The following is a 20907-nucleotide window of genomic DNA, read 5'->3' on the forward strand; positions in this document are numbered from 1 at the left end:
ATATGTTCAATGTATAGAAACACTTTTTTTACTGTTTTATTATATTTATTGATATTGATGGATGAAGTCCATGGTACAGGTAAGATCTGCAGTCAAAATCAAGTTATATCAGTTTATGACCATAGTTGACCAAATAATGCAGAACATGACTAACTATAATCTTGTTATTATTTTCAGGATAATCCACTAATTCCTTCCTTTTTCCTTACCAGTAGCGCCATCTGCGCTGCGCTTTGCGTAATATGCCCTATTACAATAATAGTAGGTGTACCTACTCCGTACTTATTCATATTCAAGCCTTGCCAGCCAGCTGTCAGCCAGCCCAAAGTGCCAACCAACTTTTGTGATTGTAAAGTGAACCAACCAACATGTTTGTTTTGGTTAGGTACCTATATTAGTAAGGGTGGGATTAAAACAGAAAGACAAAATATTTTAGTTTAATATGTATTTTATACACATAATCTTTCTAAACGAATTCTATAGATTACTAAACATTTGTTATTCATGATGCATCGTATTTTAGAACTGTACAGCGGCATAGGGGGCATGCATTGCGCTTGGAATGGTATCATTACCTAATATAATACTTTAAATAAATATTTCAAGAAAATATCTCGCAATAAATCTATGAACATTCATATTTTTCAGATTCCAAATTGCCAGGCGAAATAATAACAGCTGTTGATATCAATACTGTGGCTAATGAAGTTTACACCTACAATTTTCCCAAAACGAATTTAATAACTAGGAATATTCAAGCCCTGACCTTATCAGAACTTAAGGGTTATAATGTAAATACTATCTTAATGTCCCCACCATGCCAGCCTTTCACAAGAAATGGCAAGTTCCTTGATCATAATGATCCAAGAACAAATTCGTTTTTGTATTTAATTGGCATCCTAAGTGAATTAGACACAGTTGAATATATTTTAATGGAAAATGTAAAGGGTTTTGAGAACTCCACTGTGAGGAATTTCTTTATTGAGAAGCTCGAAGAGATTAAATTTGATTATCAAGAATTTCTTTTATGCCCATCTTCTGTTGGTATACCAAATAAACGTTTGAGATACTATTGCATTGCTAGAAGAACTGATGCTTTATGGAATTTCAAGAGAAAAGGAGAACTTGTAAGTTGCACAAATTTGATACAATTATTTGGTCCCCCCTGGGGACAAATGGGAATTTATGTAAAAAATAATCCCAGTTGAAAAATTTCTAACATTGATTAAAATGATAATTACTTGTCTGCCTCTAGCATATAGGTTACAAAAGATTACATTGAACATAGGTTCATTTTTTCTTTTTGCAGATAACCCAACTTCCACAGGAATTTGGAAAACCATATGCATTGGATGATATTTTAGAAACTGTTGTGCCTGAAACATTCTTAGTTAAAGACAAATTCTTACGAAAGGGGAATGTATTTGATGTTTGTCACAAAGAGTCCAGCAGAACATGCTGTTTTACAAAAGCATATACTCATTATGTTGATGGTACTGGATCAGTGTTCACCGAGGCAGGTCCAGAAGCAATAGAGAATTGTTTTAAAATGGCAAATATGCATGAGTATGGTAGTGAAGAGTATGTGAAATGCTTACAAACATTAAAATTACGTTACTTCACCCCCAAGGAAGTTCTAGCATTAATGGCATTCCCGAAAAACTATGCCTTTCCAGATAATATCACTATGAAACAGTGTTACAGGTTATTAGGGAATAGTGTCAATGTTAAAGTTATTTCAGAGTTATTAAAAATACTTTTTGATTAATAAATAGTTTTAATATACCTAATTCTTCAATAGTCTCACTTGTTACATTGAATCACCCAATTGCTTTTGGCTTTTAAACACAACAACTTAGCATATGTTATAAAAAACTCATATGCCTTTCAGACCATTTATGAACATAATATTTTTTCAGATTCATATGATTTGTAATAAAAAAAATGTTAATGATTAAAGAACTATATTGATCCATTGCTCAGGATCTGCCGAGCTCTCCTCTTGGCCCTGTAGTTTAGTACTCTCATCCTTAACATAACAGCGATGGAAGAAGCTGCTCCGGTCACAAAAGACCATATAGTGAACTTCCAATAGGCTCTTTCTTCTAAGTATGCAACTCTGTCACAGCTGAAAGAAATAAAGTATTAGTCATATTACTTGTATTCAAATATATTCACAAATAATCTGTACACTGGTTAACTTACAAAAGCTCCCTATTTCACATATCCCAACTGAGCTATCCCCATTGGTACTTTCTTTTTTCACCACCATTGCCCTAAAGTTAAAACTTCAAAGAAGTCTTAGGTGACTAGCTTATTTCTTATTGCAGTTTTCAATGTAACAAAATTATATAGGGCTGTCCTTTCTTGTGACAGTCTTCAGAAATCTAGAAACTAAGTTCAAATAGTTACCTTCTGGTTACCATTTCTCCATTATCACATTGTAAGATTTCCTTGAAACTGGTATGTTTACATACACCTATGCTCTCACTTTTGATTTCAAAGTCTGAAACGAAAATACCAAATGTTCAGAATAATTAAGAAAGCCAACATACTTGAAATAAGTTAATAAGATATAGTAATAAGAAATTAACAGAATGGGAGGGCTAACAGATCTAATGCCTACACTCGTGTCTTCAACTTAAAAAAAAGATGTAGGTACATATTGTTATTTACATGTTGTTCTGTAATATATCCAGTGCAAAGGTGCCTAATACACAAGCGGCATTGCCACACTTCCCTTTGTACCAATACAAGAATAATTGAACAAGATTTCTTGTAAATTGAACAATTTCATATTGAATTTTTTAACAATTTATGTCCATATGGTCACATCACATCATTAAGTTATCTGAAAGGCTATATTTACCTGAACAAGGATGACATTCACTTATTATCTTATATGGCTTATGTTGATAACAAGTTGAATTTGTTTCTGTTGGGAATGTTTTATTTCTCCTCTGGGTACCAGAAAGCGTATCAGCCAGATGTGACTCTAAAATCAACACTACTAGTGTCAAGCTAAAAAAAAACAGAAATTTATATTACATTTCGAGTCGGGATAGCAAGAGTAATTGTTGACTAAGATTAAATTAATATTCTAATAGAACACTGAATATGGAGTAATGAAATGATAATGGAACTATGGAAATAATTATTTCATTGCAACACTTACATTCCCAAACTTACAGTTCCTAGCAACATGCATCGTTTAGAGCAGGTCTCAATCATGTTTTATTAGATTGTCAAGAATTGTTGTATTTATTTGTAATAAATCGCTATATATCACTGGGTAAAACAATTATTTATTATATTCAAGGAAGGTACCTACCTACCTACTGTTTGACTACTTATCTGCCAAAATTATGTGGCAGTGGCAATGACAACTACTTGGTCCCATTCACGGTCGCACCAAACAAAATCGCGTTGTCTCGACCATCCATGATACAGGTTAGTCACAAGCATGAGGACAAAATCTTGCTAATATTATATGCGCAAGTTACTCTGTATGTTTGTTTGTTACTCTTTCGCTCAAAATCTACGGGACCGATTGTTATGAAATTTGGTACACGGGTAGAATATAACCTGGAATAACACATAGGGTACTTTTTATTCCGACGTTGCCACGGGAGCGAAACCCCGGAGCGCGGCTAGTATTATAAATGCGAAAGTTTGTGAGGATGGATGTATGTTTGTTACTCTTTCACGCAATATCTACTGGACGGATTGTTATGAAATTTGGTACACGGGTAGAATATAACCTGGAATAACAAATAGGATACTTTTTATCCCGAAAAAAAACAATTAATCAGCCAAAAAGGCGACCAACTCAGCATGGTGCCATGGCTGTGGGGATACATAGGTTAACGAAAAGAAAATAAATACCCCCCTTATAATATTATGTCTGTTATATCACTAATATAACAGACATAATATTATAAGCACATATTTATAAGAACATTGTAATGTTATCTCTAATCTGTGATTATAAGCATAAGATATGTTTAAGAATAATATAAGAATTATGGAACGGAACATAAAAAATATGGAATAAATGTTCTTATAATATAAGAATGTTTAATGTAGTAGGTAAATAACACATATATTATATGTGTTATTTATCTACTACATTACACATTCACATTCCTGCCTACATTGGACAACAAAGCCAACTGCCTCGTGGATAGATCCGGCAAGACAGATAAAATAAGTTTAAAAAAAAAAGAAAAATCAAAGCACTGTTGACGTTTTGTGTTGACGTCGTTGTATGATTTAACCCTGATTTGACGTTTTTATATTGTGGCCAATCAAATCCAAATTGCGTGTAATATGATTGGATATTTATCATAATTTCGTTAAATATGATTGGTCATTATCGATTCATATCTTTTACTTTTGTTTAAAAACGTCCGGTCGCCATGTTTGTTTAAAACGTAGAACGTAAACGGAAAAGGTGCGGAAAAGAAAGCGGCTTTTTTATGTAAGTCTGACAAGATTACGTTTTACACGATTCTAGCTTCTGACAAGAGTGATATGAAAAGGTTACAGTCTTTTTTTAACATTCGCTATCTTCTACGAAAATAGTAATCATGGCATTGCCAGCAGAAGTTTCACGATCTTTCAATCTTTACGTGACCCATGTGCATGGAGATGGTCATTTTCTGAAGATAAGTGGGCAACTCGATAAACAAACTTCGTTGATGCTGGAGTCCCTCTTCGAGAATGCTCGAGAAAGCTTGGAGAAAGGCGTGGGTGCCGTGCCCCCGGCAGCTATTCATGAAGGTATTATCTGTGCCGCTAAATACCGAGATGGTATTTACTACCGGGCGAAGATAACTAACACGACAAACCTCGCAACAGGCCTGGTTGGAGTTCATTTTATCGACTACGGTAATAAAGATACGATTTCGTTGAGCACTATAAGATTCCTGGACAATTACGATCCTATGTTTCTTCAGCTCCGTGGCCAAGCTACAGACTATTATCTATCTAGTCTCATGCAGCCATCTGGAAAATGGGAAGAACCTTTGATATTAAAACTACAAAGTCTTATCTGCTATGCTGAATATCCAGCCACCATAGAGGTACACACTCGTACATTACCCATAATATCTATACAGTATAAGGGTACAGACTTATCTACTCATCTAGTCAATAACCGCTTGGGTGTTCCTCTGCCTGTGACTAAACAAGAATTGTTGCTGCTACAAATGTCAGGAGATACCCAACAAGCTTCCAATTGGCAACCTAGTTTTATAAATGAGTCCACATCTTTTCCTGAACATGTGCCTTTTATTATGAATCAAAACTTTCCCTCCAATCCAGCATCTGCCATGAGATTGCAACAGAATGTGTCATTGCCATTTAATGGTGCCCTTCCATCACCCTCTATGATTAGTCAACGCCTAGTTGTGAATAGAGCAGCTAGGAACTCTGTGAATCTGAAACCACTGTCTAGACAGCCACAACATGCTGTAACATCCCCTATCTCAGTGCCAGCTACACCCCCGCCATTGACACCACCAATTAATCTAAGTAAACCACAGTCGCCCAAGAAATCTGCCACTTATAAAAGCAGACTGTTGGAACAGAACTCTCAGCACAAAGTTTGTGTATCGTTTGCTGATGAAGGACCAGAGCTATTTGCTGTGCAGTTGGTGGCTGATGGCAAAAAATTTCAAGATATGATGGATGACATAAACAGAAGGCCTCACAGCAGTCTGACAGAGCCTCCTATGATTGGTACTGTATGCCTAGGCCGCATGTCTGGAGATCGCATTATATGTAGAGCAATAGTTATGAATTTGTCCGGTTCCCAGTGCAAACTGTTCTTTGTTGATTTTGGTGATACAGAAATGGTATCATACTATGATATTTTTGACATACCTGAAGAGTTTGTGAAACCCAATGTGTTTGCCATGAGATTCTGTTTGTCTGGAGTGAAGAAATTAGAGAAGGGCCCACAGTTAACAGAGACATTTAAGCAGTTGGTCCACAATAAAGTTCTCACTCTCAGAGTGGTGGCACCAGAGGGACCTCCACTCATTCAGTATGGAGAGTTGTATTTAGATAATAAGAATTTGTTGGAAATTTTGATGGCGAATATGAAGGACAAGTTGCAATTTAAATGGATGGAGATGTTGCAGTTAGGATCGAGGCAGTCTGTGCTGGTGTCTTATGTGGATAGTTGCATAAAATTCTTTGTGCAATTGTCAGACAAGATTGATGAATTGAATGCTGTGATGGATGCAGTAAAGATCCATTGTGAGAGCAGTTCTTCTCCGGGAGAACTACCAGTGGGTGCCGCATGCTGTGCCCGATTCCCGGATGATGACAACTGGTACAGGGCCCGAGTGAGGGAGACTAAGGGAAGCAAAGTGGTAGTTGCCTATGTGGACTATGGTAATGAGCAAGAAGTAAATGTATCAGACCTAAGGACAATCACACCAGACCTCATAAAGCTGCCTGCTCAAGCTATGAAGTGTGCATTGAAGGTAAGTTTTTTTTTTTAATGAATAACATACCTTAACCCTTTGCTCTAAATCAATATTGTTATTATTACTTAATTTACAGTTTTCCGAATGTAAAATGTGTAATGCTTCTCTTGCTAGGGCTTTGAAAACAAACCCATAGAGACAAAGACGTCCAACCTTCTGGAAATGCTAGCGTTAGAGAAGACCCTAATGGCGCAAGTTGTGGGTGTACTGTCCAGTGACACGATGCTGGTGTCCCTTGTCGACGACACTGTCAGTCCTCCCCTGGATGTGGCTCGCAGGATGACCCAGCTTTCTCAACCCAGGAGCAATACTGAAGTAAGTATATATTTTAGATTATGGTCGTAATCAAATATGAGATCTCTATTTTAAACTTTGTTTTATTTTAGTTTTGAGGTATTTTACTAATATTAGCCACCACTGTAATGGCGATAGCATGTGTTTTTCCAAATACATATTTAGTTAAAATTGCATCACTAGACTCAAGTCTCAACTTGGAATAAGACATGAAAAAGTTTGTGTGAATGTGTGATTTCTGAATAATGGTTTGTTAAATATTACTGTACCACTTACTGGAGTACCATATTTACTGGTATGATAAATGATTATATAATAAGTAGTCTATATAAATCAAATAAAGTAATAATCAGAACAAACTGTGCTACAGTTTGTTCTGATTATTACTTTATTTGATGCAGATATAAAATAAAAAACTGCTCATTTTGTACTTTCATCTGCTATGACAAATTGTGCTGAATTCTTTCTAATTGCCATCCCAGCATTCTTGTGCTCAATTTATAATGTATGTGAAATGGACTAATCAATAAATGGTCTCGAATGCACACTAGTATCTTCATGGGAAAATCTGTAGTTTTTTATTTTGTCTTGATTAAATAGGTCAATTTGAAACGAAAACAAAATTTACCCAAAGGGTAAGGGTAGAATGGGACCCTATTACTAAGACACCGCTGTCCGCTTGTCTGTTTGTATGTCTGTCAGTGTATGTCATTTGTGATCATGAACCATATTTTTTTTAATGAGCCAATTTTTTACGAATGATTCTATTGCTGTCGCCGACGATAAGAACAAATACTAAAAAAACCTATTAAAAAAATACATTTTGACTTCGCTCGGGTAAAACATAATAAATTATGCACCTTAACCTTCCTCTGGAATCACGCTATCTATTGGTGAAAACCGCATGAAAATCCGTGCAATATAGTTTTTAAGTTTATCGCGAACAGACAGATAGACGCGGCAGAGGACTTTATTTTATAATATGTAAGGATAGTACGGAACCCTTCGTTTGACAGCGCGACTCGGACTTGGCGGTTTTATTTTAATGATGATCAATGAGTACCTAATAATGTTTTTTACACAGCCGAAAGCAACGACGCCGATCCGGAAAGAGGCTCCAGAAAGCTTCAGTTCTCCAGAAGGCAGTGTGCCCGATGATAGTCGGAAGAAGAGTTTCAAACGTGAGAAGAGTTTCAAAGATGAGCGAAGGGCTAAGGAGGGCAATGAGGAGTTTGGACAGCGAGGCAGCAGCTTCCGTGGCAGGTCAGCTAATGACGAATTGAGAGATTGTTATGATTTGTCACAATTATTTTTGGGTATAATCATAAAAAGGCCATCCCGAGATAATAGGTGTTATTCAATGACATGAACATGACCATTTTTTAACGTAAGTATATACATTGCGGCTAGATTCTTGCTTGTTTAAATAATATTTTACTTTTATTTATTTATTTATGTACATAACATAATAATGTGTCTCATGTTCTAGTTATCCTAATAATTTATCTCAAATGTGATAAAACCTTCAAACTGTCACAAACATCTTCAAATTTCGGATAAGTGAAGGTTGATTCCTACTTCCTAGACTAGCGCGCTATTTGTAGTTTAGTTTTTGTGTAATCACAAAAAAAGTAATAAACTGACTCATGATCTTGACCTTCAAATCGGTTCTTTGAACCCCATTCGCCATTCCACTTCAGTTCTGTGCTAGTAAATCATGTATAGGAGGTAATCTAGTATTTAGATAATTTCTTAAATAGACGATAAATGTTTAGTGTTGATTAGTAAATGTTACGATATTTGTGCAGGGATAAAGATGGTTTCGACAGATCTGGTCCAGGGCGTCACAGCGAAAAGTTTGGCGGGAAACCCGACAGAGGCGAGAGGTGAGCTCCATTTAGATGCAACATTGTTAAAAAGTGGGAGAAATATGATCGCAATTATTTTACTGACTACAATTTTTCGGAAAAATTGTGTTGTTGAAATATAGGCTAGTCTATTTATAATATGTTTATTTTAACTTTATACATATTATGGCTATGTAATTAGTGTTGTGCACAAGTCAGGTCAGAAATCCAATCAAAGGTTAGATAAAGACTCTATTTGCAATTAACCATATTTGCTCAAAATGGCACACAAACTAAAACAATTTTGTCTCAGTTAATACAATATTCAATGACCTTATACAATACAATATAAGGCTCCTTTAATTTGGTAGTAGTTTAGAAACTCTTATGTGTGATGCAAGCATTTTTTGTTGACTGTATTTTGATTGGTTACGATGTGTAAATCAGGCAATAATTTTCTAAGAATTACTCTCGATCTGTCAGTAACAAGAAAGCATTAATTATAGTGTTAACAACAAGCTCATAAAAAACAAATCGCTTTCGAGCGTGAGATAAGCGTAATTTTATACGATCTGACGATATGCATTTCCACATGTCGTTTATTATTTTAATGTGTTATGACCCATTGGCTATTGTTGTTAGCGATACGATTACTATGTTCAATGTTTTGTAGCATTATGCCCCATGTCGCATTATCCCAGCAGTGGGACAATAACTAGGGCGACTGAGGATGCTTAATGATAATTGTTAAAAAAAAAAATTTTAACAAGTGGTTAGGCTCTTTTTCAGATTTCTTAAATACAAAATCGCATTGAATAAGTCACATAGTCATTTTATTACAAACGATCTCATCGATCGATCGATCATCGATAGATGAATATCATATTGACGACATCAAGCCGGTTACAAATTGACATATATGTATTTTTAACAGTAAAATATTAATTGTAGACGCGGTGGGCCGAAGCCTTGGGAGAGTTCTCCTCCAGCGCCGGCGCCGGTCGCCGCGCCCGCGGACGACGGCTGGGACGAGACCGCCGCCCCGACCCCTGCACCATCAGCCCCCTCCCGCCCCTTTAACAGAGACAATAGGGATCGGTGAGTTTATTTGCACTAGTGTTAGCTGTCCATGGCGTACTATTTATAAATACATATCAATACATATAATGAAACAACATATATCAATATAATAGTTGTTATCAACAATGTCTTAAGGCTCTATCGATAGTATTACATGTGACGACACTATCGATCCTTATTGAAGTATCTTCCCATCAATATCCTGACTAATTTTCGAAGCAAATTTACACTATTTTACATACAGGTACACCTTAAAGGGTTTTAATAAAAAGCAGTATATTTATGTATTTATACAATACACTATTTAAGTAAGAAACTGTTGGGTAAGTTAATGCAATTTGCAATTGTTGCAAAAATACCTAAGGCATAGTCGGAATTGACGATTGGGTAAAATTATTATTATATCTACAGGAAATTTTTTGAACTGTAATATTTTGACATATAAAAACGAATAGTGTAATTTACACTATTGCTTAGCGCTACGTACACCACACGCAATATCCTAAATAACGAAGGTAATAATATTTCCGCCAAGCTACACTTCAATTAGCTTTAGATTTTTGCTTAGGAAAGTCAGGACCACATTTTGAAACTGAATATAATTCAACAGAAGAAAACCTAAGCCGGACCACGAAAAGTCTGGTCAAAGGCCAGGTTGGAAGAACAAAGATTCGACGGGCGTTGGCAAAAGGCTAAGGCAAGCGGCCGAAGCCGCCTCGGCTGACGCCCAAATCGTGTCAAAGGGCTCAATTCAGGATCGGCTGAAACGGTACCGTGTTGTGTGATGGCCGTTGTGTAGTTCTCTTTACCACATGTCTGTTTGTTTGCTTCATTTTTGCCCTATACTGTGATCTTGCCATGATTCTAATGAAGTTTAAAAATTGTTTGCTTATTTTGTAATTTTGCACATGCCTTTTAACTGAATTTAAAAATTAGAATAGAATCAGGTTTCGGGTGGAATTCGAACCCACGTTCTAGCTGGTTAACTGTAGCATTTTTTGTATGGAAATTGGATGTCAAAATTACAGTATACGGCTCTTTAGATTCCATATTAATGCCGATTAAAACTGGTCCTTCCTGGTTAAACTATCTTGTGATTAATTTTAACAACAAAAACACAACAAAAGTGAAATTGAATTAGATAAAGCTAATCGATCGATTAATAAAACAACAACACAACAACATGCTTTTCCCTCCAATAAAAAGTACAAAAAAATAAATACCAACGACTGCACTGTTGCATTAAATATCCGTTGGCATAACAACTAATCAGCCAGTACGCTGTCTAGAGCATTCTTTAAAAAAAATATCTAGCACGCCAGAGCAATTAAAAAGAGCTGCGGTGCGCCGGCATTAATATTTGAATCGTTTCCCCGCCCTATTTGCTTGCGGTCACGCTTGCCTAGCTCACATTATATCGTATTGGCCGCGTTATATACTCGGCTTTCGTTTGGTCACATTCCATCGATTATAGACTGGTTTTGGATGCGATTCTCTATTCCAGCACATTTTTGTTTGCTATTTTTATTTTTCGCTCCATTGCACAGATTTTCGTTTTCATTGTTATTTTCATTGATGCTTGGTGTGGTTTTTTAAATAAATTAGTTCTAAGAGTTGCACTCGTCGTTTAAGCATTAAGTTTCACTGTAACATCTCACATTCAAGATTGTGTAATCAGCTGTATAATCATACTTCGACAACACATTTTATGATATAATTTCTATTTAATATTTGCAATTTAAACATTAAACCGGAATTAACTTGCCATATTGAAATATTCCTTACATCTCATACATCATAATTTCTTACAGTGAAAACAAATTCAATCAAGAGGAAAATAGAAACGATGACTGGGGAAACAGAGGTCGCGAGAACCGACCGGAACGGCGGGACAATCGCGGGGACAGAAGGGATAATTGGGGGGACAAAAAGGAGAACTTCCAAAAGCGAGAATTCGTCCCCCGCGAGAATAGAGGGCCGAGGGAGGACAGGGGACCTAGAGAGGACAGAGGGCCCAGAGAAGACAGACCACCGAGAAGTAACTTCACTCCGAGAGATCGTGCTGAAAGAACTGACAGGTATGATGATTTCTTTGGGTGTTTCTTAGCTTTGGTAAAATACCTTTTCTTATTAGTAATTTGTAACTTGAAAAATTTCATATTGCCTAGTGGTGTCAGTATTCAAGTCTGCTTGTGACGTTTTTTATGGTGTGGTATAAATAATTGTAAGTTAACCAGGCAAAGTGCGTGTTTATGTCTAAATATAGAGAAGGACCCAGTGTATGAATTTGTGCACAGCTACAATGAACGGTGTGTACCAGGTGTGTACGTAAAATTCACTCAGGTTCAGGAACTAAACCCAATTGTATATCGACAGATCCTTCGGTTCCGACGGCGACAGGAGATCCACCAAGAGCTGCGGCTCCCAGGCGGGCGCGGCGCGCAAGAGCCGCAACAAGGTGACGCACGCGCAGTACCGGCAGCTGCCGCGCCCCGCGCCCCTGCACTCCGCCTTCGCCGAGCCCAGCGTCGACGTCGGCGCGCAACACGAAGTGGCCGTCACGTGGATTATATCCCCAGAAAGCTTCTACACCCAAATCTTGTCGCTGCAACCGAAATTCTTAGAGATGATGCACAAAATACCGGAGCTGTATAAAGGTGTCAAGTCCTACACGGGAATGGTGCCGGTTGGAGCTTCCGTTTTAGCGAGGTACCCCGCTGACGGTGTTCTATACAGAGCCACGGTTGTGTCGGCCCAGCCGTTCTCCAAGTTCATCGTTAGATACGTTGATTTCGGTAATAAGCAGCTGGTTGACGCTAAGGATATATGGCAGCTGGATGAGGAATTGATGGATTTGCCGAAAATGGCGGTGCATTGTTCGTTGGTAGGGGTGGTACCGAAGGATGGGGAATGGAAGGCGGATCCGGAAATTGATTTGTGCTTCAACGCGCCGCGGTACCAGTGTGTCTTCCACGAGAGTGTGGAAGAACAGCAATATAAAGTTTCCCTGTGGAATAACGGCGCGAGTGTCGCGGACATGTTGGTTGAGAAACAGTTAGCTGTTTTGAGTGAGCACCAGTCGTCGGTCACTTTGAAAGGTAACTTTCCTATAATTATATTGTTGTTACACTTCTCCTGTGCGGTTTCTGTTCAAAGAACCGAGAAAAAGAAAAAAATATATGATAAAATTCAGACAACTTGAAATTTTAGTCTACACGATAATCGCCGAACTGGAATTAACTTTATTATTAGTTTCGAGCGAAGGAAAGGCATTAATAAACGATACATTTTTAGACGAAGCCATCGACCTGACCATAATAGTTGGGCAGCAGATTCTGTGCCGCGTGACGTACGTGGAATCCTTCGAGAAATTCTACATCCAACTGGATTTGGAAAAGGCGAAGATGGTGGAGGAAGCTATTGCTAATTTCGATGCTGCTAAGGTCAGTTTTCATAATTAACAATCAAACATATGCGGATGTTATGAATCAATTAGTGTTTTTTTATATGCGGCGATAATTTGACGGATAATATAAAATCGTGTTTTGCGGTCATACACATACAGGTTTGGCATTTAACTATTGTTTAAAAATGAATCTTACATTAGCCCCCATTAGCTAGGTACTCTCCTAAAACAATGACTCCTGCCTCAAATTTTATAAATGCGAAAGTAAGTTTGTTACCTTCACTTCACGCTCTATCTACTAAAAAAAAACAATCTTCTTGAAATTTTGCATACATGTAGTTTGAAGTGTGGAGAAGGACATAGTGCCCTTTTATCCCGGAAAAATTACTGTTCCCGTGGGAAATACACAGGCAAAAGCTCGTATTTGATAACATTAAAATGTTGTAGCTGACGCCGCTGAGTGCGGACACGGTGGCGGAAGGCGTGCACTGCACAGTGAGACACGACGGCAAGATATACCGCGCTATACTCGGCGATGTCGCCGACCGCGCTGCCGTCACCGCTGTGTTGCCGGACTACGGAAACACCATCACCACTTCTGTCGGCAACGTGAGTAAATAAGACGACGCACTTGGAGTTAGACTATATCATTAATTATTTTTAAAAGATTTGAAAAATAATGTTGATGCGATTAATAATTATGGACCGAAAATGTAGATATTATATATTAATAGTACTGAACTACAGGTAAAGTTATTTTCTACTCGTGTACGAAGTTCTAAAACATGGTAATCACAAATACCCTCATCACACATGCATCCAAACTTCTTGTATATAGCGGCTCGTCCCGGCTTCGCTTGCGTAAAAACATAGTGAATTATACACCTAATTCTCAAGAACCGCCGAATGAAAATCCGTGCATTCGTTTTTGAGTTGCGAACAAACAGACAGGCACGACGGAGTACTTTTAATAATCCTAGCACAGACATATTTTTATTAAAAGGAGGTTCCAACACCTTTATTGTTAACACATTTAAGTAACCTAATAAAGATTTTTTATATGTTTATATATCGACTTTCAGCTAATGATCCTACCCAGTGAACTGAGTGTGTACTATTACCAATCGCTGATATGTCAACTCAACAACTACACAGCCGAGTCCAAAATGTTGCTCTCCATCGAGGAACTGAAGGAGAAGCTCACAGGCAACAAGTTTATTATTTACGTAAACGATGTCCAAGAAATCAGGTGGGTAATAGAAATTCACATAGTAGATGTAGATCAATTTAGTCACTAAGCATACATGACAAAAACATTTTTAAGTGATTCCTTTGAACTTTATGTATTGTTGATTTCAGCTTGATAACAACACTGTACGATAGCGTCACTGGCCAAAAAGTAGCTATATTTGAGCCAGATGAAGGCGCTTACGATGAAGTTGTCCAACTTTGTACACGCGCTGTGTTCAATTACAACTTTGGAATGGCCTATATTTCCCACTCGCAGAACTTGAACGAAATATATCTGCAGAAATCATCTGATGGAGAAAGGATTGAAGTGCTATTGGAGGAATTGTATAAATTCTATGGAGAAGGTTAGTTTATGATTAGAACTATATTTATATGCTGCTTTGCAAAATCAAAATCAAATCATTTATTCAGAAATTAGGCCTTCACAGGCACTTTTTCACGTCATATTCTAAATTAAATGATGTTTACCAAAGCTACAAACTACTAGCATTTTGGAACGACCACTGCTGAGAAGAAATGCCGAAAGAAACTCATTCAAACAGTGTTGGTCCCTATTATGCCAGAAGGGCTTACCATTTTTTAAATATAAATTTATGTATAATTTTTTATCAGTAATATAACATGTAAGTACACAATAAAGTACATGGTCAAAAGGTATACTGAAACATATTATGATTGTGATCAAGTGCTGATGAAAGGAAAATATATATCTTATATATATATGTATAATTAACCAAACAAAAAAACTTTTAATAAAAGATCGAGCTGAGCAGTACCCCCGGCAGCACCCGTTCACGAGTTGACGCGTGAGTCAGCCATCGCGAAGCTCAACCACAATAGAGGGAACCTCCCGACCCAATCCACGAAATTAAAAGCTATTGCTAAGTGTTATTTATTGTAGTTACTTAGTACATTGAACTCTACCTCTATTTTTTGCAGGCACGCCCGAAGATCTCACCACGTTCGAAGTAGACGGCCTTTGCGTCGCCAAATCTTCTGACGGCAACTGGTACCGAGCCACCATCGACAGCATCGAAGATGATAAAGTCAAGGTTCACTTCCCCGACTACGGAAACATGGAGACGGTGCCTAAGAGTAGTCTCAAAAAACTTGACACGAAATTCTATGAACCTTGCGCTCTTGCGTTAGTCGCCAGTTTGGGTTTAGTAGCGTTACAAGACGATGCCTTGGCTAAACTAACAGAATGGACCACCGAAAAGGAGGTACAAGTCACCCTAACTTTCGGAACTGACGGCTGGCTCGCCAGTTTGCATTTAGATGGCGTTGATCTCGCCATGAAGTTAGTCAACGAAAAGCTGGCGACTCCACAAGTGACGTCCACTGAAGAACAGAAGGAAGAAGTGGCTGTCGAAGAACCAGTTTCTCTTCCAGTCGGCAGTACACAAGTATACATCAGCCACATCGACACACCTGGACATTTCTGGCTACAAATGCTCGACAAGATAGAGAAAATTGATGAAATCCAAGCTGAGCTTCAAGCTAATGCAGATTCATATGCAGAAATCGAAAATAGAGATATGGGCACTTTGTGTATCGCGAAATATCTGGCCGACGATCAGTGGTACCGCGCAGAGATTCTCGACTCAGATTCTGACATCACGACTGTCCGATTTATTGACTATGGTAACACCGATGTTTTGGACAATCAACCTGGTCTAATAAAGAACATGCCGGGCAATATGAAGGAGATTGAGCGATATGCGGTAAAATCCAGTGTAAATGCCGTCCCAACTGGTACTGGGCAGTGGTCCGAGCCAGCTTCAGATTGCTTCACCCAACTTGTGGGTGATCTGTCGAATCCTGTAGATGCGCTCATAGTTCTCAAAGATGTCACAACGTATGTTGATATTTTCGTCAATGGACAAAATCTCACAGATAAATTAGTGTCAGAAGGTTATGCTACCAAGTCTGAGGAGACGACCGAATGTGGCGATTTTCCATCTTGTTTTGCGAGTCACGTCAACTCGCCGTCTGAATTCTGGATACAGTTAGAAACAGCCGTCCCCGAACTACAAGCTATGGAAGCCGCCATGGTAGACGCCGAAAACTTCCCACAGCTCTCTGAAAAAGAAGAGGGAGTCATTTGCGCAGCTAAATATCCTGAAGATGGTGCTTGGTACAGAGCTCAAGTTATTGTCGATGGTTCTGAAGGTACGGAAGTACTCTTCATGGATTATGGCAACGCTTCAATAGCTAACGAATTACGAAGTCTTCCTGAAGAGTTGAAAGTTAAACCAGCTCTTTCGAGAAAGTGCGCGTTACAAAAACCGCGAGACATTAAATGGTCACGGAAATCAGAAGTTAGGTTTAATGAGCTGGCTGCAGATGGAGTAACTATTTTTAATGTGCAGTTCATTGCCTCAGGGGATATTTCGATAGTAGAACTTTACTTGGAAGGTAAATCTGTGACAGAAGAATTAGTAGAACTTTGTGAGGAGCAACCGGCAAGTGAAAGGCCGACACCAGTCGGGCAAGATTTACACGGCTCTGGAAAAATTTGTTTCGTCAATTCGCTAGACGAGTTCTATGTTCAACTTGACGAAACCGAAACCAATTTGGACAAAGTACTGGACGGTATGGTGAATGCGACGGAGTTTGCACCTGCTACTGACTTAAAAGTGGGCTCAATTTGTGCTGCATTTTGGACAGAAGATAAACAGTGGTACAGAGCAAAGATTTTAGAATTTTGCGATGCCGGCAGTCATGTACAGTTCATAGATTATGGCAACAAAGCGAAATGTGAAGACTTCAGGCTGCTCCCAGAAGATTTATCTGTAATAGAACCTCTAGCAAAGTGTTGTAAATTGGCTGGTATAGGAGATGACAGTTCAGTTAATGAGATTATCAAGTGTAAACTTGACGACCTTGCAGCTGACGAAGCAATAACATTCCAAATAGAATTCTTAGATAGCACCAAGGAGCCGAATCTAGTCAAGTTATTGCTAGATGGTAAAGATGTTAGTGTAAGTCTTGCAACTGAAGTAACAGTTGCCTCAGATAAAACAGAAAATGCCCTAGAAGATGCATCAAATACTGTCGAAAATGCATCAGATAATGTAAATGCTGAGTCAATAACAGTAACACTAGATACACCCAAAGAGGCAGCTGTAGTAGAAGAAACTTCACAAAAGATAAAAGAAGTCTCAGAAATAGGTAAAGAAATATCCCAAATTAATAAAGACAAACCTGAAATTAATGAAAATTTAGATATAACGAAGAAAGAATCCGAAAATATCCCAGAAATTTTAATGACACCAACACAAGCTGTTGTAACAGTTGATACACAGTCTACACCCAGAATTAGTGCAGAAACAGTAAAGGAAGATCGTGAAGACATTATAGATGGAGAAACTGAACTTAATACATCACAAGGAGATCTCGACGAAAGTATGGAAAGCACTCACACGGTAGTTGAGAACAAGTCATTCGCTAGCGACGATTTTGTCCTAGCACATGAAGAACCTGAAGAGATAAATAAAGAATCACCAGTAAAAGATTCTTCCTCATCAACACTTGAAAACTCAAATAACACCATAAAAACCCCAGAGAGAGATGAATCTAAGGAGTCTCTTACTACTGATACGGGATATACCAGTGATCCAGAAAAAGCAGCTTCACCTGTGACAGTACAGCTTTCACCAGATAAGGATTCACCTACGAAGGAAATTCCAACCAAGGAAAAGGTTGAAACAAAAGAGATTGGACAAGGAGATGAGAGTGTTGATAAGAAAGTAGAACCTGTGAATCATGCAGTTCAGTCAGGCTAACACATGGAACTTTATCAGTTTACTCTGTATTATATAAAATCTCATGTATACTCAGCTATTGCCAAGCAATGCTTCTTTGTGATTAATACTGTAACTAAAGTTAGTGCTTACTATATTACAGACGTTATTTTTAATTAGTGATTAACGTAAAATTTTTACAACTTTTTGAAACGGAACTAGTGTTTCATTCTTGTATTATAGCGGCGACAGATTCTCTGTTTATAAAAGTTATATTTGTTATAAGTTTTTTTTACTTGATTTATTCAAGAGTATTTATGTGTGTTTATGTTGTGTTTGGAATAGTGACACCAATGTGTGCGAAATTCTGTACGATGTTATTTTCTTGAAGTTTTTTGTTGCACAAGAAAATCTTTTCGACAATAAAACTTATTATATAACATTTCCTTTTTTCTTGGTACATAGAGGTACTGATGAAACGTAAAATCCAAGTTTTATCACATACTATTCTATATTATTAAAAATTTCTGTTTTCAAACAAATAATGTGTATTTAATAAACAATATACAAAAACTTGAAACTTTCAATAATTTTGTATTTATAGTATGGATATGTACATATGTATTTCCTCAAGAGTGTGAATCAGCCTTATTCTTGTGGAGGCCTCAATAAAATGTGGTAAAACACAAAGGAAAGGTAAAAAAAACTTCTGTTTTCTTTATTTATTATTATAAATAATTCACATTCATGATTAGTTCAATGACTGCTACCTGCGTTAATGGCACTTATGAGTTGCATGGTTATTTATTTATTTCCTTTGTGACAGCTATATTCTGAAATGTAATCATCATAGATCAACAAAAAGCCTAGTATAAATCAACAAACAAAACAACAATAGAAATCCTATTTTCTAATATGCATGTCATTTCGTTGCATTTCGTCTCCAGACATTGAATTGAAAAATGAAGTTACTTCACATTTAATATTTGAAATAGATGGCAAGTCTTCAGATGTGGAATTTGAATATGGAGTTTCTTCATGTTTAATATTTAAAATAGTTGGAGAACATAAATTGGCAGCATCTTCAGACATTGAATTGGAATATTGAGTTTCTTCACACTTAATATTTGAAACAGATGAACTTAATTTTGTAGCATTTTCAGATGTTGAATTTAAATATGGAGTTTTCTCATCTTTAACATCTAATATAGTTGGTGCATATGAATGGGTAGCATCATCAGATATTGAATTTAAATATGAAGGTTTTTCACATTTAATGTTAAAAATATGTGGTGAACTTATATGGCTAGCATCTTTAGTTATTGAATTTAAATATGGAGTTTCTCCAGACTTATTTAAAATAAGTGATGAACATAAATGGGTAGTTTTGTTAACTAAATCAACATGTTTTTTTTTAGGGGACTCTACTTGATTATTTGTAGATAAAAGTTTTTCTAAGTCTTCTTCAGAATTAACATCGAGCAAAGCCTCATTTGGTATAGAAGAACTTTTAAGTCCTATTTTTAACCTCTTCCCAAACATGGCTTCATATGGGCTACCATTAATGCCTGTATGATACTCTCTGTTTTTTATTATTTGAACAAACCGTAAACCATCCGACCATTTATTGGTATTGTTAACTTCCATCCACATACTGAGAATGTTCTCTATATCTTGATAGGCCCTCTTTAAAGTTCCTTGGCCTTGAGATTCCCTTGGTTTTCCATTTATAATTTTCAATTCGGGCCATATCCTACAAGCTTCCTCAGCAATTTTTGTTGCAAACTCTCTTCCATTATCACTTTGTAGTATATTTGGTGCACCAAATATTGTAAAAATGTCTATGAGCGCATGTGCTACTTCTTCAGCCCTTTTAGTCTTAAGTGGACGGAGCTGAACGAATTTTGTAAGATGGTCTTGGTACACTAAAATAAATTTATATGGACAGTCTTCTTGTGACTGCATGTCGATTAAGTCCACTTGACATCTTGAATTCATTTCCCTACTATCATGTATAGGTTTGACACTACACAGTAATCCTTTTTTCGAAATGTTACCTTTCTTTTCGCAGTTATCACCACATAAATTTAAATAAATGACAATCATTTCCCTCGTAATATTTTTGTAGCGCAAATTTATCTCTTTCTCCATAAGGTTCCTTCCTCCGTGTCCAAGTTTCAGATGGGTCTCATGTAGAATCTGAAATATTTCGCTTTCACTCACGTAAAATCTGAATGTGTTGTCTTCTTTCACCGGGACAATTAACTTCTCAGCCTCTCCAATAGTAATGACATCGAATCTCCGCAAACGCTGATAATCTTCAGGTTTTTTATTGGACATTTTTGATTTCGCTGATTTCACCTTTTTTATCATCTCTGCATAAGTTTCGTTACTAAAAAACTGAGTATTGTGTCCTTTAACCGATTCATTGCGATGCCTAATTTTGCAAACTTTTACTAATGGCGTTCAACAAAAACTATGTGACACGGCTGCCGGGTCAAGCGCCATACGATTACATGACACGCCTCCTGTGTCTTCAGCCATGTGGAAAAGAATACAGTATTTCAACCAGTTTTTACATGTTTTAGGCTTACATACTTTTAGTTGACATTCGAAATCTAACGCGAACATACAGAAACGTTGTTTCAAGTGATTATAAGTGGCATAACAAGTGTATTTTTGAAAATGGAAGGTAAGTGACATTTACTACTAGCTGCTCGCCCCGGCTTCGCCCGAGGTACATACATTTTCTCGCCGTAAAAACCATCCTTGAGCTACGAAGAATA

The 20907-nt window shown here is 37.3% G+C and overlaps 4 protein-coding genes across 5 annotated transcripts; 2 read left to right on the forward strand and 2 right to left on the reverse strand.

The window, feature by feature from the left end:
* Window positions 1-272: 272 nt before the first annotated feature.
* Window positions 273-1774, forward strand: Mt2 (Methyltransferase 2). The gene is made up of 3 exons (XM_053750200.2): window positions 273-565; window positions 649-1127; window positions 1310-1774. The coding sequence occupies exons 1-3, from the start codon at window positions 505-507 to the stop codon at window positions 1766-1768; spliced, it is 999 nt and encodes a 332-aa protein (XP_053606175.1). The 5' UTR covers window positions 273-504; the 3' UTR covers window positions 1769-1774.
* JTBR lies at window positions 648-3354 on the reverse strand. The gene is made up of 4 exons (XM_053750201.1): window positions 3176-3354; window positions 2870-3021; window positions 2413-2506; window positions 648-2128 (listed from the first exon to the last, which is right to left on the reverse strand). Exons 1-4 carry the CDS (start codon window positions 3229-3231, stop codon window positions 1963-1965), a joined length of 468 nt encoding a protein of 155 aa, XP_053606176.1. The 5' UTR covers window positions 3232-3354; the 3' UTR covers window positions 648-1962.
* Window positions 3355-4389: 1035 nt separating this feature from the next.
* Window positions 4390-18694, forward strand: LOC128673294 (maternal protein tudor-like). 2 transcript variants are annotated; one of them, XM_053751045.1, is made up of 13 exons: window positions 4390-6494; window positions 6612-6812; window positions 7876-8054; window positions 8600-8677; window positions 9590-9736; window positions 10329-10487; window positions 11530-11796; window positions 12095-12816; window positions 13013-13161; window positions 13572-13733; window positions 14207-14373; window positions 14484-14719; window positions 15315-18694. In XM_053751045.1, the coding sequence occupies exons 1-13, from the start codon at window positions 4590-4592 to the stop codon at window positions 18161-18163; spliced, it is 7221 nt and encodes a 2406-aa protein (XP_053607020.1). In that variant the 5' UTR covers window positions 4390-4589; the 3' UTR covers window positions 18164-18694. The 2 variants fall into 2 exon arrangements, with proteins under 2 accessions (XP_053607020.1, XP_053607021.1); XM_053751046.1 differs by lacking the exon at window positions 10329-10487.
* Window positions 18695-18813: 119 nt separating this feature from the next.
* LOC128673297 (KRAB-A domain-containing protein 2-like) lies at window positions 18814-20535 on the reverse strand. Its single transcript, XM_053751049.1, has one exon. It carries the CDS (start codon window positions 20492-20494, stop codon window positions 19025-19027), a length of 1470 nt encoding a protein of 489 aa, XP_053607024.1. The 5' UTR covers window positions 20495-20535; the 3' UTR covers window positions 18814-19024.
* Between the last annotated feature and the right edge of the window lie 372 nt (window positions 20536-20907).

The sequence above is a fragment of the Plodia interpunctella genome, chromosome 10 (genome assembly GCF_027563975.2).
Source record: "Plodia interpunctella isolate USDA-ARS_2022_Savannah chromosome 10, ilPloInte3.2, whole genome shotgun sequence".
Taxonomy (NCBI): domain Eukaryota; kingdom Metazoa; phylum Arthropoda; class Insecta; order Lepidoptera; family Pyralidae; genus Plodia; species Plodia interpunctella.